This window comes from Sordaria macrospora, chromosome 7, assembly GCF_033870435.1.
Source record: "Sordaria macrospora chromosome 7, complete sequence".
Classification (NCBI taxonomy): Eukaryota; Fungi; Ascomycota; class Sordariomycetes; order Sordariales; family Sordariaceae; genus Sordaria; species Sordaria macrospora.
This window is the reverse complement of record NC_089377.1, coordinates 3,396,997-3,411,951: the sequence shown is the minus strand read 5'-3', so window position 1 is coordinate 3,411,951 and position 14,955 is coordinate 3,396,997. Positions and strand designations below refer to the sequence as shown.

At 50.5% G+C, this 14,955-nt stretch overlaps 5 protein-coding genes across 5 annotated transcripts; 2 read left to right on the top strand and 3 right to left on the bottom strand.

Annotated features, from left to right (window-relative positions):
* Positions 1-1,134: 1,134 nt before the first annotated feature.
* On the top strand, positions 1,135-2,025 carry SMAC4_08766 (uncharacterized protein; the record flags this gene model as incomplete). The annotated part of the gene is made up of 1 exon (XM_003344274.1): positions 1,135-2,025. The coding sequence occupies one exon, from the start codon at positions 1,135-1,137 to the stop codon at positions 2,023-2,025; it is 891 nt and encodes a 296-aa protein (XP_003344322.1).
* A 586-nt stretch (positions 2,026-2,611) lies between these two features.
* SMAC4_08765 (uncharacterized protein) lies at positions 2,612-4,002 on the top strand. The gene is made up of 2 exons (XM_003344273.2): positions 2,612-3,163; positions 3,365-4,002. The coding sequence occupies exons 1-2, from the start codon at positions 3,028-3,030 to the stop codon at positions 3,493-3,495; spliced, it is 267 nt and encodes an 88-aa protein (XP_003344321.1). The 5' UTR covers positions 2,612-3,027; the 3' UTR covers positions 3,496-4,002.
* A 2,935-nt stretch (positions 4,003-6,937) lies between these two features.
* On the bottom strand, positions 6,938-8,406 carry SMAC4_12081 (uncharacterized protein; the record flags this gene model as incomplete). Its single annotated transcript, XM_003344272.1, has 3 exons — positions 6,938-7,117; positions 7,163-7,606; positions 7,849-8,406. The coding sequence occupies 3 exons, from the start codon at positions 8,404-8,406 to the stop codon at positions 6,938-6,940; spliced, it is 1,182 nt and encodes a 393-aa protein (XP_003344320.1).
* Positions 8,407-10,045: 1,639 nt separating this feature from the next.
* SMAC4_08764 (uncharacterized protein) lies at positions 10,046-12,073 on the bottom strand. The gene is made up of 2 exons (XM_003344271.2): positions 11,590-12,073; positions 10,046-11,301 (listed from the first exon to the last, which is right to left on the bottom strand). The coding sequence occupies exons 1-2, from the start codon at positions 11,851-11,853 to the stop codon at positions 10,267-10,269; spliced, it is 1,299 nt and encodes a 432-aa protein (XP_003344319.1). The 5' UTR covers positions 11,854-12,073; the 3' UTR covers positions 10,046-10,266.
* A 389-nt stretch (positions 12,074-12,462) lies between these two features.
* SMAC4_08763 (uncharacterized protein) lies at positions 12,463-14,129 on the bottom strand (the record flags this gene model as incomplete). Its single annotated transcript, XM_003344270.2, has 1 exon — positions 12,463-14,129. One exon carries the CDS (start codon positions 14,127-14,129, stop codon positions 12,723-12,725), a length of 1,407 nt encoding a protein of 468 aa, XP_003344318.1. The 3' UTR covers positions 12,463-12,722.
* Positions 14,130-14,955: the final 826 nt, after the last annotated feature.

The following is a 14,955-nucleotide window of genomic DNA, read 5'->3' as shown; positions in this document are numbered from 1 at the left end:
TTCCATCAAGTACCTCAAGGACAAGACAATGAAAAGACCGGATTGGAATTATCCGGACTGGAAGGGTTGCTTTTTGAGGAATTTGAGGACGGGCGCCTGTGTACAACCATCTCGTTAAGCATTTCGTCAATTCTTTTATTCATGTCACCATCGTCTTGATGCGTTGCTCCTTCTCTTCTTAGTACAAAAACACGTCGCTCGACTCACGTTCACATCATTGCCATCATCCTCCTTGTTCCAGACTTCTTTCCAGTTTTCGCACTTGTTGTGGCAGAGTCTCAGGTTTCCTTACAATCAATGAATCAACTCTCCTTCAACTTGACATGACGAGGTTCACGTAAGATGACAACTTCTTCTGTGGTGCGTATAGGTAGACCATGAGCCGTTCACGCCCTCCGCAAACGAAATGATACCGATCAGTCGTCTTGAGGGTCATTACTTCCGGGGCAGGTACCAGGTAGTGTCCTGACACCGTAATCCCCAGTTGGGACAACGCCAATTCATCGCCGGCCTTGTTATCCCACCATAAGTTGACGGACGTCGACGATGTATGGCAAATCAAGAAGAACTATCAATGAATCCCGTTAACTCTGCAAGGAAACAAAGGTGCGCTTATTTTCCCTCCCAAGAAAGATGGAAGAAGCAACGTTTTGGTGACTCCGTCACGTAGTTGTCAACTGCAGCTGGTTGAGCAAACATTCCCGCTTTGGTCCGTTTCTACCTACAGACAGATCCTTTCCCTTCAAGGATATCTATCACGAAATGCATCTGCTGCATCTGCTGCATCTGCAACCCATCGCCCGACCTGTGACCGGATACCAACGGATTCTGGTTCGGCTGTAACCCGAGCGGCCGCTCGAACGTAGTATCATGATGGGAAGCCCGAAAGCTGATATACCGTTTACCGTAGTACGCCGAGCTGGCAGACAGGTCATTGTCTTGGCATCACGACCTCGAGGATAAAACTCGCGGGTCCGTCTCAAGACATGTTCGTCTCGAGTTCTTTCGCTCCCTTCCCTCCTTCCGCCCCAATCCACATTCTGAAACTCCTCATCGTGAACCCACAAAACAACCCAACCAAAATTTCTCGCGTTACATCTCCCAGCTCATAATCCTCCCATCACCACCGCCACCATGTCCTCCTCCTTAACCGACATCGTCCTCATCCCCGGCGGCTGGCACATCCCCGCCTCCTACCGCAAATTCACCACCGCCCTCTCAACCGCCTTCCCCTCCCTCCGCGTAACCGTCCTTCCCTTACCCAGCATAACCAACGACCCCTCCCCAACCGCCGACTTCTACACCGACTCCGCCTTTGTCCGCTCCTCCGTCACCCAAATGATATCCGAAGGCCGCCGCCTCGCCATCCTCATGCACTCCTACGGCGGCCAAGTCGGTTCCAACGCCTTGCACGACCTCCACCCTCAAGAACCCTCAACCAGCACTGATAGCAGAGGGGGCATAACCCACCTAATCTACATCGCAGCCGCCATGCTTTTCCCCGGTACCCTCATGAGCCGTCCCTACGGCGACTCCAAGCCGAACGTGGCCCTCGTCAGCCCGTCCGACTATGATTTCGGTCCGGAGCGGGTCGTCGCGCTGCACCCGGTGGAAATGTGGATTGGGACTCGGGAGGAAGATAAAGGGGAGGCAACGGAGGAGGAGATACGAGAGTGGGTGGACACCATTTGGCCGATTTCGACGAGGGTGTTTAGCCAGGAGTTGCAGTTTGCGGCGTGGATGGAGGGGAGGAAGATGAAGGTGAAGGAGGGCATGGAGGGAGGGAAAGAAGAAGAAAAGGGGGAGGGAGAAAGGCCGGAGGTGGTGTATGTCATGTGTACCAAGGATACTGCGGTGCCGTATGAGTTGCAGGAGTGGATGGTGGGGAGGGCGAGGGAGGAGGTGGGCGTGGATGTGAAGGTGTGGAAGATGGAGACGGGGCATATGCCTACTTTGACAGCGACGGGGGAGTTGGTGAGGATTCTGGGGGAGGTTTTGGGGAAGGTTTTGGGGGAGTATGTTTAACGTTAGGGGGATGCGATGATGACCGATTGTGAAGCTTTTGGAGTTGAGCAAATGTGGCGAAGTCACTCGACTTGACTGATGCTTTGCGCTGCTTTGCCGAGTCCACTTCGATTACCTGACTTTTATTCCAAACATGTTTTCGGAATGCTGTCCTTTGCACGTATGTCTCTGGCGACATGCTTTACCATCGCGTTGACGTTCGAGTGGTTGTCTGGGATGAGGGTAGCTCCCCTTATCTTATCCCTATCGCTATCTTATCACCTCCCCTGCCATCAAGGTACCCAACCGATAAAAACAAGCCTCGCACAGACCATCTCGCAAGCCTTCCCGTGATTCCTTTTTGTGCTCACAGATGACGGTGGTAGGGTGGACAAAATAGTCCGGACACAATTACTCCAAAACTCACCAAAAGAATGTCCGGTCTTTTTTCTACACAGCCTCGATGACGTAACGTGCGAACTGGCCCTGCGAACTGGCCCTGGAGCTGAAGCTGCTGCGCAAGCTGCTGCGTCGTAAACAACGGAATCGATGACAATCTCGTGACATCCGATTGAGTGTCGACTACACAGCCACAATTTCTTGCTCCCGTGTCGCAGCATCTCTGTCCCAACCACCTCATTCATTGCCTCAGCCCGACTTTCTTTGCAGCCCTTCAGTTTGCTCCGACTTCGAGTATTTCTTGTTTCCCTGCCTCCACTGCCTGCCAGTGAAACCAACGTCGGACCCTTGATAAATCTAAAGCTTGTTTCCTGCCAAGTCCAAGTCCAAGTCCTAGTTCCTTGCTGCTTAGTTTCTCTTTTTTGTTGCTGCATTGAATTTCAGTTACTTGCTTGCATCATCCGACCTACAACCTCGATCCTCAAACCCGAATTTTCAAGTGTTTACATCGCAGCGCATCGCAGCGCATCGCATCGCATCGCATACATATACGAACACAAACCCATCGACAAGACCGTCAAACAACTTCCAAAAATAATCACACACGCCTAAAAAAAACACAAAATGACCTACACACAACAACCCCCCGCCAACAACGCCATGACGGCGGTCGTCGAGCAGCCCGAGCCCGCCCACGTCTCGGTTGGCACGAAGCCAGGCGATATCGAGATGGCGCAGCCTGGTGTTGCGCAGCCTATGGGTACGTTATCCTCTTATCCTCTTCAGCTTTCCCTCCAGGTGTTCTTCATACGCTCTTCAGTGGCTCGTCGCGCTCCTAAATTTCCATCTCATCTCTGTGTCTTCCGGCGCCAACACCACGGTTTCCCGCAGCCTTCCTCCCACTCATTATCATCCGACATGATCGCAACGAACACCCTGCTAACCTCAACGACCAAAACAGACCCCATGCGCCCCCACGACGACTCCTCCATCGGTCTCCGCGGCGGAGATCGCGGCGGCATGTGTCCCGGCCGCTTTTGCTTCTGCATTCCGTGCCCGATACCGTGCGATTGCTGCTTTATTCCTCTCTAAACGAAACCCAACAAACGATGACTGCTCGAGGTTAAGCAGATCGATGGGTGATGATATATGCAGACGACGATACATACATACAATCGATGATGGAAAAAGGAGATGGATGAATGGATGCGGATGTTTAATGATGATTGATGGACGGACGGATGATAACGATGATGATACCACCACGCTTTTTCTTGTTTTGTTACTTTTTTTTGGAGGAGGGGTTGGCGGATTGATGGATCAATGTTTGACGCGAACCAGGCACCTCTTGTACAGCTGCGACATGTCACGAGGGTTGTATAGTTCTTGTTTGCTGCTCTCATGAAAGAATTCGGGGATAATGTAACATGGGTCATGACTTCTTGTCGTCTCGTCGGGAAGACCGATGCACGGGCGGTAGCTCGCTGATGAGCGATAGCATTTGTTCTTTTATCCTCCTCGAGACGATATGTTCAAGGTCGATAATGATGATGACAGATGATAATGAACATACACCGGGTGTTTTGCTTTTGTATTCATATGCTGTGGTCTTCTGACCTCCTTGTTATCGACGGCTTTTAGTCGTACCGTCCGCTGCTCCCCTTTTCCTGTTGTGTTGCAGCATGACAAAGCTCAACATCATTCCGCGCTCTTCAAGTCTCATGTGGGCACAACAGCCTCGAGCTCGCGAGCCCAAGGAAAGACAACCTCTCGTGGAGGTGTGCTCCCAGGGAAACACAGAGGCCACCTTTCCATTGCTTGGTCCTTCAAGGACGGAAGGGCAGTCGTTCCCCCCTCAGACGTATCCCGGTTCTCAATGTCCACCTCCAGCGACGCGAACCGGTAAGCATTCCTTCGAATACATCGATATCCCTCCTCCCAGGTATGCATCGGATCATCAACAAAAGGACACACGTAATTGTCCATAACGGAGGTAAACACTGTCGTTGGGCCCTTTAGTTATTGGAAACACGTTTTCCCCTATAGCATAATCTCTCGGGGAAGAAAAGGGACTTTGGATGTTGGAAGCTCCATGAAGGCTTCAAGTTTCTGCAGCCAGGCGGCTGTATCCCATATCCTTAGGTAAGCATCTTGATGAGCTTGAAGAACTGAGCTTGATTACCTATCGTAGTACTCGTCCCAGCGTCGCAGTGTACCTACTCTCATCCATATCCGAGTTGGGATGGAGAGCATCGCGAACATTCAAATGGGAGAAAACCAAAGTTTCAGGCGGGGAGACCGGTGTAGGATCGAGGAAGAGGACTCAGGGACAGGAATTGACCGACAGGAATTGACCGACAGGAATTGACCGACAGGAATTGAGGGACATGGATGTAGAAGAGAATTGAGGAAAGTAGATGAGGGAACAGGATTGGATGGTAAAGTTTGAGAAGCGGACTTGGAGAAGACGCTTATGAGGAGAATAGTTGAGGATGAAAAGCAAGAAAGGAAGAACGGATTTTTGAGAATAAAACGCTGGAGAGTTTGATGACGAGCAATGAATGATACCTACCTCTAGGCAATGAACCTACAGCAGGAATATTCCTCTGACGTTGCGTGACTTGCAGTAGCCGCCCTCCAGTAACGTTGGTGCTCATCAATTGCTACGATATGTACTGTACAAAATGGTGACCCGGCATATGAAAGGCCTAGACTGCTCTATCCCAACCAACTCTTATCTATCCCCAGCCTGTCGCCCCATCCTCCTCCCCTTTCAAGTTCGGCACGACATCCAGCAGCTCCTTCGGCCACGGAAAGACGACCTCGAGTGGGGAAGCACAATCCACGTCTCCAGCCTTTCGTCCGCAGAGCCGGTATGGGTGTTTGTTTTTGATCTGGTGCGGCGCTGACCTTCTCCAATGAACCGGGCCAGTACACGTAGAGACATTTCTGTGATATCTGTGTCCCATAGGAAGGCGTAGTTGTACTTGGGCCAGGACCAAGTTAATCTCCCTTTTTCGAACTCCAGCTCCTGGATCTCGGGGCGCTCGAAAAACTCCCCGAGTCGTGCTGACAGCATAAGGTAACCGAGCCGTTCGAGAATGGTTACCAGCTCTCTGCATTGGTAGAGGCGAATGCTGGCTTTTTCCAACCAATTGAGACGGTCAAGATCGATGTCCGAGGGATGCCGGCCGTCCCTCAAGATCTCGCATTGAAATGGGGGAATTTTGCACGATTTTTTCGTGATTTTTCCTGAAGGTTTTGAGCATGAAGATCAGCACCTTGAGCAACATTGATGGGAGAGTGTCACAGGTTGGCATTGGCTATATAGTGTGCATTCCGAGTTCTGCCTTGCAAGCAGAACATCATCCTATCTTTTTTAGGTTTGGCCGTCTGGGCATATGCACCCCAACCTGTCATATAAGTCTAAAGAAGAAGATCCTAAGCCTAAATCTAAGAAAAACCCGTCTTTTCGTTCCGATTTCCTTTTCTACTCAACGATAAAATTAGTTTCCTATTAGTTTTTCGTCCGAAGCTCTTTTACCGGAGCAGCTGTAGTAGACTAAAAGAACTAGTAAGAAAGAAAGTTCTAAAAGTGTAATCTTTACTAGCGGGTTTGATATAGGGGTTGTTCAACGCCGTACTGCTGGTGCGGGTTAGCGAAGGAGACGTTCGAACATATTGTCTTGGAATATAGAGAAACGGGAGACACATGGTTATGGGGAGACCCAACGTGGCCGACAAACATTGAACAACTCCACGACGAACTCGAGACAGTAGCGGGGGCGGAACGAATCCTTCGCTGGACTTTGCGACTGGGACGACTGCAGGGGTACAAGCTGGCAGTGGAGATCGAACAAGCGAAGGAAGCAGAAGAGCTACTGGGGAGTTCAGATTGATCTTTGATTCTGGAGCGCGGGAGAGCGGGAGTACGGTCGGGGGACCACGCAACGGAATCAAAGATCGAGCCTCGGGAATGACGGTGAGGTCATACTGAGAGGAAGATAAACATCGAAGGCACGGCATCGACACGGCGTCGTTGCAATAGAGAAGCGGAGGGTTTTCATCCGGCTACGGTACGGTTTTTCCCACCGACTAAGAACGGAAGCAGCACCGCATACCCACTGGGTAGACTATGTAAGTAGTTTAGCGTGATAAGACAATATAAATTAGCTCCTAATAAAAATCTTTTTTCTTAAATTCTTTTCTTTAATTAGCTCCTAAATAATTTCTTTAAACAACTATCCCAAAGAGCCACGCCTCTATATTTTACTTATTAATAAATATTAAACTTGTATAAATTGTTGCCGCAAAACTACTATCTACCATCGGATTTCTTATATCCTATTCTCTTTAAGAATCCTATTGTTGCAATTCTATATTATGTTGCTTCGCACTTGCTTAATATAGATTTGCTCCATGAGTTGAAGTACGACAGTTCTTTTTAAAAAGTAGTTTTATAAGGTACTAATTAGCGTTAGTAGTTTGTACTCATCGCTTAAGTTCTTTTTGGAGCAGTGTGTTTCGCTCCATTTCAGCATACCAGATGCGGCGTAAGTTCTTCCAGCTGAATGTACGCGCCACGTTCCCATAAATAGCCCTTTGTATGGACGCCGCGAGTAGTAAGCCATACGTCGGCAAGATGACACTCGTGGCTTGCGGACCATGCCCTGTTGTTAAGCAGTCCGGCTGCTAGATACTGTGATGCGGTCATCTGTAATGCGTCTTAGGCAGGTTTCGTTTTCCAGTTATCAAGGACCTCGCCGTTCAGAAGACACATAGCAAGAACATATAAGCTCACACTATGATCACCATCTCGAAGGCTTAGAGGCTCTAGCCTGGTCCCGTAGCGGCAACAGTTACCGATGATAGCGAGCCTGTCCCAGTACTCGGTTATCGCTTTTCCTTTGATGCTAGCAACGATAAGCCCCTCTAGACCTCCGCGAGGGTTGTGTGTGCTTCCTTCTATTGTCTCGAGAACCGCCATTGCCATGAACATCGTCTCAAACTCCTCCTTCTGTAACCCTGCGGGGGTTCTTATCGCATGCAGGATTTCTAGGCAAAACAAGGTTGCCTCCTCACAGAACGATCGTGATTCTCTGTCATATTCCCCAAACTCTGGCTCCGTCTGGCTGTCAGCCTCGAACCAGCTGTCTGGTTCCTCCCTCCATAGTAACCGCATCTTCGACAAAGCAAGAGCATTCTCTTGAAATGGCCACGCTGCTGCCACCACGGGTCTAATATTATGTTATACAGAAGCTTGACTGCTCCTTTTGCCTCTCAGAGGGTCTCGGCACGCTAAGCTTGCTGCGATACATGCGGAGCCAAGGGGGGAGTCCGCTTGCATCCCTTGCTGCTTGCCACGGCCCGAAGCACCCGGCAATCGGTAGAACTCATGATGTACCCTGAAAGTAGACCGACGGGGCGTTCGCTCAACTGATAAACAAAGTCCATCGCATGGACTGCGTCTCGCTTTTCGTTGCAGTCGGGATGATCGCTGCTGCTGCTTGCGCAGGTAGTGGTCTGTACGATACAGTGTTGATCGATCCAAAGATACTTAGTCTTTATTTTCCGCATATAAGTCGTGATGCGGTTGAGAACCATATTTCGGACCGGCGAAACCTTGTAACCATTTCTTTCTTTGGTTTCTACCCACCATTCTCCGGAGGTTTCATCCTCACCATCCGCTGCATGCCATGTGTAAGACAGAGCGACGTACCTACGCTCTTTTTTCTTAAGGTCGAGTACGTTATGATACGATCGACGGAGAAACCCGCACTCCTCAGGAATGATCTCTCCAGATATGGCATCTTGAGGGGGATCTTCATGTGGATAATCGATAAATTCTAGACATTCGAGTGGTGGAAGGAAGCTTGTTGACTTGTATTGGGGCACTTTTTTGTCCTGAATCTCCACCAACATGTCGACGATGGATCGACCATGCCTTTGAGATATCTGAGACAAGCTTTGCCAGCAATCGTCAAACGTATTTGTCGGGTTCATGATGCGTTGTTTGGGGGAGCGGACGGGGTTTCCGGGTGAGATCCAGCCAGCAACAGTTCGGTCGTTCGAGGGATGTTCGTAGTCAAGCTGCATCAATAGCCTGCGAAAGCCTCCATTAGCGATCGTTCGATGCCGGGTGCAATCCAATATGTTACCTGTGAGTTCATGTACTGCGGCGGGAGCAGTTATTGGGAGTGTAGTTTCTTTCCGTCGTCCAGCTGGTTGCAGGTCGGTCAGGTTGAGTTTGTTTCTTTTGCCCTCAGCGCAGGAAGAGAGCGGAGAAGAGGGGAAGGCTACCTTTACAGGCAGTGCCGTGTGATGTCCCTCATCACCAAAAGAAATCTGCACGAGAAAACACAGGTTGTGGTAGCAATATCAATCAGCGGCGGTACCATTTCGGCGGGTCGAATTCTGAAGGGCAACTTAACAGAGCGCAAACGCATCGTCTAAACCCTTTCGAGAGCGTGAGGGGTGAAGTTGAAACGTTGATCCTACCTTAAAAGAGAGTGCATGTCCAATCAGACAAAGCCATGGCAAGAAATATAGGTTGGGAGACGAGAGGCGATGGTGATCATGGCGAAGGTTTCGTTTCGATGGATTTTGGAAGGTGTCAAGGTAAGAGTCCGGAGAACGATTTGGGAACAAGATTCAATCGACTGAGGAACAGGTTTGCGGAACAGAATTGAGAAAGCCAGTCCATGATGGGAGGGAATAAACTGGGAAGACGGGAAGGAAAAGTTCCAAAGCGAGTTTGGAGGAAAGAACAAACGCCGAGTCACAAATTGCCTGATTCGTCATGAAATGTGGAAGTGGAAGGTACGGTGGAACCGATGTACTACCTAGAAGTCGCGAAATGCAGGTTGAAGTAAAGCTTGATGTGATGCTATCGTGCTTTGGCTGGACTCTGGCAGTTTGATGTTAGGACACTAATGCCGTGGGCGGTTGACGTCGGGGTTGCAGACCTTCAGCATTGGATCCTGATGCAAGACGCAGAGGATGAACGAACGAATTCGATACAGTGCTATCGCATTTGGAGGGGCACTCGATATATTTCTGATAGTGTTTAGACAATATCGTTGTCCACTCCCAGCCTAACAGTAAATGACTTTGTGACCATCAACATCGTCTTCAACACCTTCATCACCTTCCAAGTCTTTTGACATCTTCAACAGAGCTTCGATATTTCATTCTTCAACATGTAATCTAGGTAATTCTTTTAATATGTGCATACATTTACTTCAAAGTCTTGCAAATGGAGAAAACCTACATATACTCCAAGACAAACCTACGCGCACCCTAAATCCTAGCCTAAAGATGGGGTTTCTGGCCACGCACATCATTCTATTCTAATGAAAATACTTACCGTGTATATTTGAACGGCTCTCTACGACCGACGCTCTTTCGTTCCTTCCAAATTAATTCTAAAGGTTGTGTTTTGGCCGGTGTTAGCCCTTTTCGAAATCCAATTGCAGAAGGGGACTTATCGAATGCAACGACTTCATTCTGTCACCAATTTACGGTACAAAAGGACGTAAATTGCTCGGAGTATGTAGACATCATTAACGCGCTCATATGTCCTTGTTTCTGGAATGATGAGAATATTGTCGTTGGAATTATTGTGAGTTGTCTTCGAAGTTTAGAGTGGTTATAGGTTTGTATTGGAGTGTATGTAGGTTTTCTCTACAAATGCCCTAGTTCGTACGCCTCATCCATCTCACACACAAAATTCCCCGTTTTTCCGTCCACATGTATCAACCCCGAGCCACCAAAGCTATTTCATTTTCACTGCGGGTCCAGGTACAAAATGGTGTACACCTCAACACATCGCACATACAAAGATCCTAAGTCCCCTTCCTACACCTAAATATACCTAAACATATTCTCCTTAACCCCCCTCTTCATAGCCACCGGTTTTCCATCCTCATACTCCACCCCCGCCGCTCCTCCTTCGCCCGCCATATCCTCCATTCTCATCCTCAGTTCCTCATCCATCTGCGCCTGCGTCTTGCGTTTCGGCTTCTGCTGCTCCGCAAACGGTCCACCAGCTCCAGGTCCCGTTCTTCTTCCCGACAGGCCCGTTGACGACGTGATATCAGGAGAAGTAGAGTGCGAGGTAGATGACGTTGAAGGCGTCGATTTGGATGATGAACCGGTGAAAGTGGAGGTGTTGAAGGAGGTCGAAGAAGTTGATGTGGTAGAGAAAGGGCTGACGGCTGTCGGCGCAGGACGGGGTTGTGTTTCCAGCGTGAAGCTCGGAATACTCGCCGCGCCCACCGAGAGATTAGGCAATGATCCCTCGCGAATATCTGCGGTAGAAAACCCTCCAGCAGTGGCGATGGGTTGTTGACCCAGTCCTGCCGAGCTATCCATTGGGATCGTGGCACGTCCCAAGTCCTGAGAGTGGTGAGCGTCCATCGGAGAGGCGTAATTGGGGCTGTTACTTTCGGCGCTTGCTTCCTTTCCACTTTTTCCTGCTTCCTTCACACCACTTCTGTTTCCACTTCTACCCCCGCTGGTGTCGGTGTTGATGCTTCCCTTCGACTGCGAATTGCTCTTTGCTTCGCCAAAAACACCAGGAAACTCACTAGTACCTCCAATATCCCGCCCCATCATCCTACTACTAACCGCCTCCTGACCACTCAGCCCCTCAGCAGCCATCTCACTCCCCCACACCTCCGTCACATCTCTCCCAGCTCTACCAGCTTCCCAACCATCGCTAGCGTCGGCTTGAGCTCTGATACCTTCCCACTCTTCGGGGTGGGCTACCGCTTTGGCACTCTGACTCTTAGCACCGCGGGAGGTGATACGTTCGGCGTGGATACCTTCCCATTCTTCAGGGTGTTCGATGGTTTGTTGAACGGTTTGTTTGATGCTGGGGAGGATTGTGTGACCGGTCTGTGTCCGTCATTTTTGTTAGTAGTTGTTCTGAGTGTTAGTTGTAGTCACTGCTCTTCACCGTCCTTCATCCTTCATTGCTCTTCACTTCTCTTACTGCTCTCAGTGGTCTCACTCCCCCAACTTCTCTAGTCATGGCTCTCTCGGCCCTCATTGCAGTCACTTCTCTCACTGCAGTCACTACTATCCCCCTCATCACCCTCCTCACTGCTATCACTGCTCTTCCCTGCTTTCACTCCCCTCTCTTCTCCCACTTCTATAGAAGACATGATAATGGAGGTAACGTACCGAAGTATCAAACAACTCAGGCAACGGCTCATCCCCCTTATCAACCGTAGGCATACCAGATTGCATGCCAAATGAAGACTGTTGGCCAACAGAGATAAAGCCTTTGCCGGCAGTTTTGGCCTTGCGAGTACCGCCTGTTTCGAGGTCTGTGACTATTCCCCTCTTGTTGCTTCTAGTGCTCCTAGTGATAGTAGAGGTAGAGATACGGAGAGGAGCGGCGGTGGGGGGTACAGTCCGGGGGAGACGGGTTAGGAGGCGGGACATCGTGATATCTAATTTCTTGTTTTCTCTGAGTGAATGTGACAATGATTTGATTATGATTTTGTTAAAGTCGAAGTGTGTCGATAATGTTGATTGAGTACATACGTCGAGGTTGCAACAGTTAAATAGTGAGATCGATGTATGAGGTTCTGTAGTGTGAGGTGCAGAGTGTACAGATTCTTGGCGTTAAATGAACCAAACACCCTTTTAAAACTCTAATGCCAGATTTTGGTCACGCTAAATCGCAATACATCACCGTTTCTTCAATCGTCGACCCTGGAGCTGGAGCTGTGACGAGCAGTGGCCGTCATTAGAGTCAGGTCGGGTGGTGATGTCATATCCCGATAGGGCAATGATCTGCGATAAGCTTTGCGACATCCGCCACTCGATAAGGTGCGATAAGAACCGCGGTCCACAAATTCCTCTTTTCATCTCATTTTGAGCACCTTGACGGCCAGAACGGCCAATTGATTTAGGGAACATTCGGACTTTTTGTCCACCAATTGTTCGTTCCATTTGATAGGGGTTTCCCTCATACTTTGACAAAGGGAGAAACACAAGATACAACAAATCACGGTAGCTTCACAATTTGATAGGACAACAAAATTTAGCAATGTGATGTAGGCATTATTAACTAGGTAGTACTAAGACAGTTCGTAATTAGGTGTACCCTCACGCCAGCCAAACACCAACACCAAATAAAGACTCCTTAAACTCCTTCCACTCCTCCAACACCTCCGTTCATTATGTACATCCCCTTTTCATTCCCATTCGTTCATGAATCATCATACAATTACAGTAGAGCAGCTCGCCGCACACAAGAAAATGCTCGCAAAACCACCGGGTATAAACATTAAGGAAATTACAACCCCTTAACCAGACTGGTACATTCCAACGGCATAAACGTGGGGGTTCAGCTGAGTCAGGTTGAAAGGAGTAACATAGAGATCCTCATCCGTCAAGACAAGGAAGATAGTGCCGTTGATAGCCGGGTTGCCATCAAAAGTGCTGACATCGGGCTGGACGGTGTAGGCGCTGTTGCCCTTGATATCCTCGAGGGGAGAGTAGGTGACGTTGAGCTGCGAAACCCAAGCGGCGAACTTGGGAGCGCCAGCCTGCGTGTCGGTAACGTAGCTGTTGTTGGGGCCGATGGGCTTGCCGGGCTCGTCCCACTCGAGGAAGACCTGACGGCCGGGGTACGAGAGGGGCATGGAGCGGTTACGGGAGATGGCGGGGGCGCACGAGACGCCGGTCGCGTTGGTCTTGGTGCAGTCGTCGTTCTCCTCAATGTCCCTGTACGCGGCAGTGTTGGCGTAACCGCCGTCCGTGGTCTCGTTCCAGACGTTGGAGCCGTTGATGCGGAAGGGGTTGGGCTGGTTCAGGATGTGCAGAGCAGGGTAGTTCTGCCAGACCAGACGCGTGTTGTTGGCAGGGCAAGAGGAGATGTAAGGAGCGAGGAGAGTCCAGGCCCAAGACTGAGGAATGCCGACCTGGAACCACTCAGGAGTGGGGAAGAGGCCCTCGAACTGGCGGAAGATCATCTGCTGACGAGCCTCGGTGGTGATGGACTGCAGTAGCATCTGACCGACGTCGTGGGCGTTGAGGTGGTTGAGGAAGCCGTACACACCAGCCTCACCGTAGCGAGTAACCTTCTGGCAGAAGTCGATGTACTCGTGCACGTTCATGGCCGGGTAGTTGTAGTTGCACTGGTTGGGAGCAGAGGGGCCAAGCATGTTGCTGAGGAGGGTAGCGTGGCCGACCTCCTGGTTGGCCATGTACTCGATCAAGTGACGGTCCTCAGCAGTGAGGCCGGCCTTCTCGAAATCCTCAACCGAGAAGCGGTCGAGACCCCAGTGGAAGAGGTCAAGCTCAATCCATTCCTGGTAAAGAGCCAGGGCAATGGACTGGTAGTCAAAGTCGGAAAGCATCTTGTAGACGGGAGCAGAGCCGTTGGTGCCGACACCGCCAGCGGGGGTGTAAGGGGCGGGCTGAGGAGCGTGAAGCTGGCCGTCGCTGGGGTACTTGAAGGCGTCGGGTCCGGGGGGAAGAGCCGGGATCGAAGGAGCCAGGACCGTGGTGGACAAGGCACCGGTAGTGGTGGGTGGGGGTCCGGTGTAGGGACCGTGGGAGGTTACATTGGTAACGGGCTCGACCGGAGCGGTGACCTTGGGTACCGAGAAGGTAGTGGTGGGCTCGGAGTAGACAGGAGCGGGAGCGGCGAGCGCACTGGCAGCGAGGCCGAGGAGGCCAACGCCTGCCGAGAGTTTAAACCCGGCCATTGTAACTGGTGTGGTGTGGTTGACGGGAGTGTCGAACGGGGAGCGAATGCTAAGAATGCTCAATGTCGAATGCTTTGGTGACTTGATGTGGGAAAATAAAAGTTTGGGTGAACCGGACGGATGTTCCCAAGTTATATGTTCTGTACCACGGCCAAGCAAAACCGATTTCCCGGAGTGTTTTCACCGTCGTCACCAAGGGTCCTGGCGTGGAAAAAGCAACCAGTACCTGACCAAGGCATCGGGTGTGCCTGCGAGGTTGAACTGCTGTACCATCATCATCGATTTCTTCAAAATGTCCAGGGCTCTCCTACCATCGACTCAGTGTAAGTCCAGCCAACCATGGTGTCCGGCTGTTGTGCCCGCCCAGCGAGTTTTCCCCGAGTGTGTGTGTCTCGGTTGACTTTGTCTTTCCCTGCTAAGACGGCCAGCATCCCGCACCCGGCCAGGCTTGACGATCTGCAACCGTGGACCCGGAAAGCTCCACGAGATCCACGAGGCAGGTCTGCAAGCAAGGCAGTTGCTAGTTGTCCACTGATATCACTGCGTCATGGACGGTCATGGAGATGGCCAGGCCAAATTCTCGATTGGTAGCAGCGGGCGGATCTCCGCTCTCAGCAGCTAAGAAGGATTTTTGCTTTGTTCTTAACTCTTCATGATGAATGGACTTTGTTCTGCTTGTTCAGCATGCCGGGAAACGGACGTTGCACTGGTAGCCTCCATCTGGATAATTCGATTCCCCTTTTCCCCCTGAAAGCGGGAAAACAGCCGAACCATCATCTTCATCAACTGGTCCGATGTGAGGCGCGACTTAGTTCACGTCGCAAGC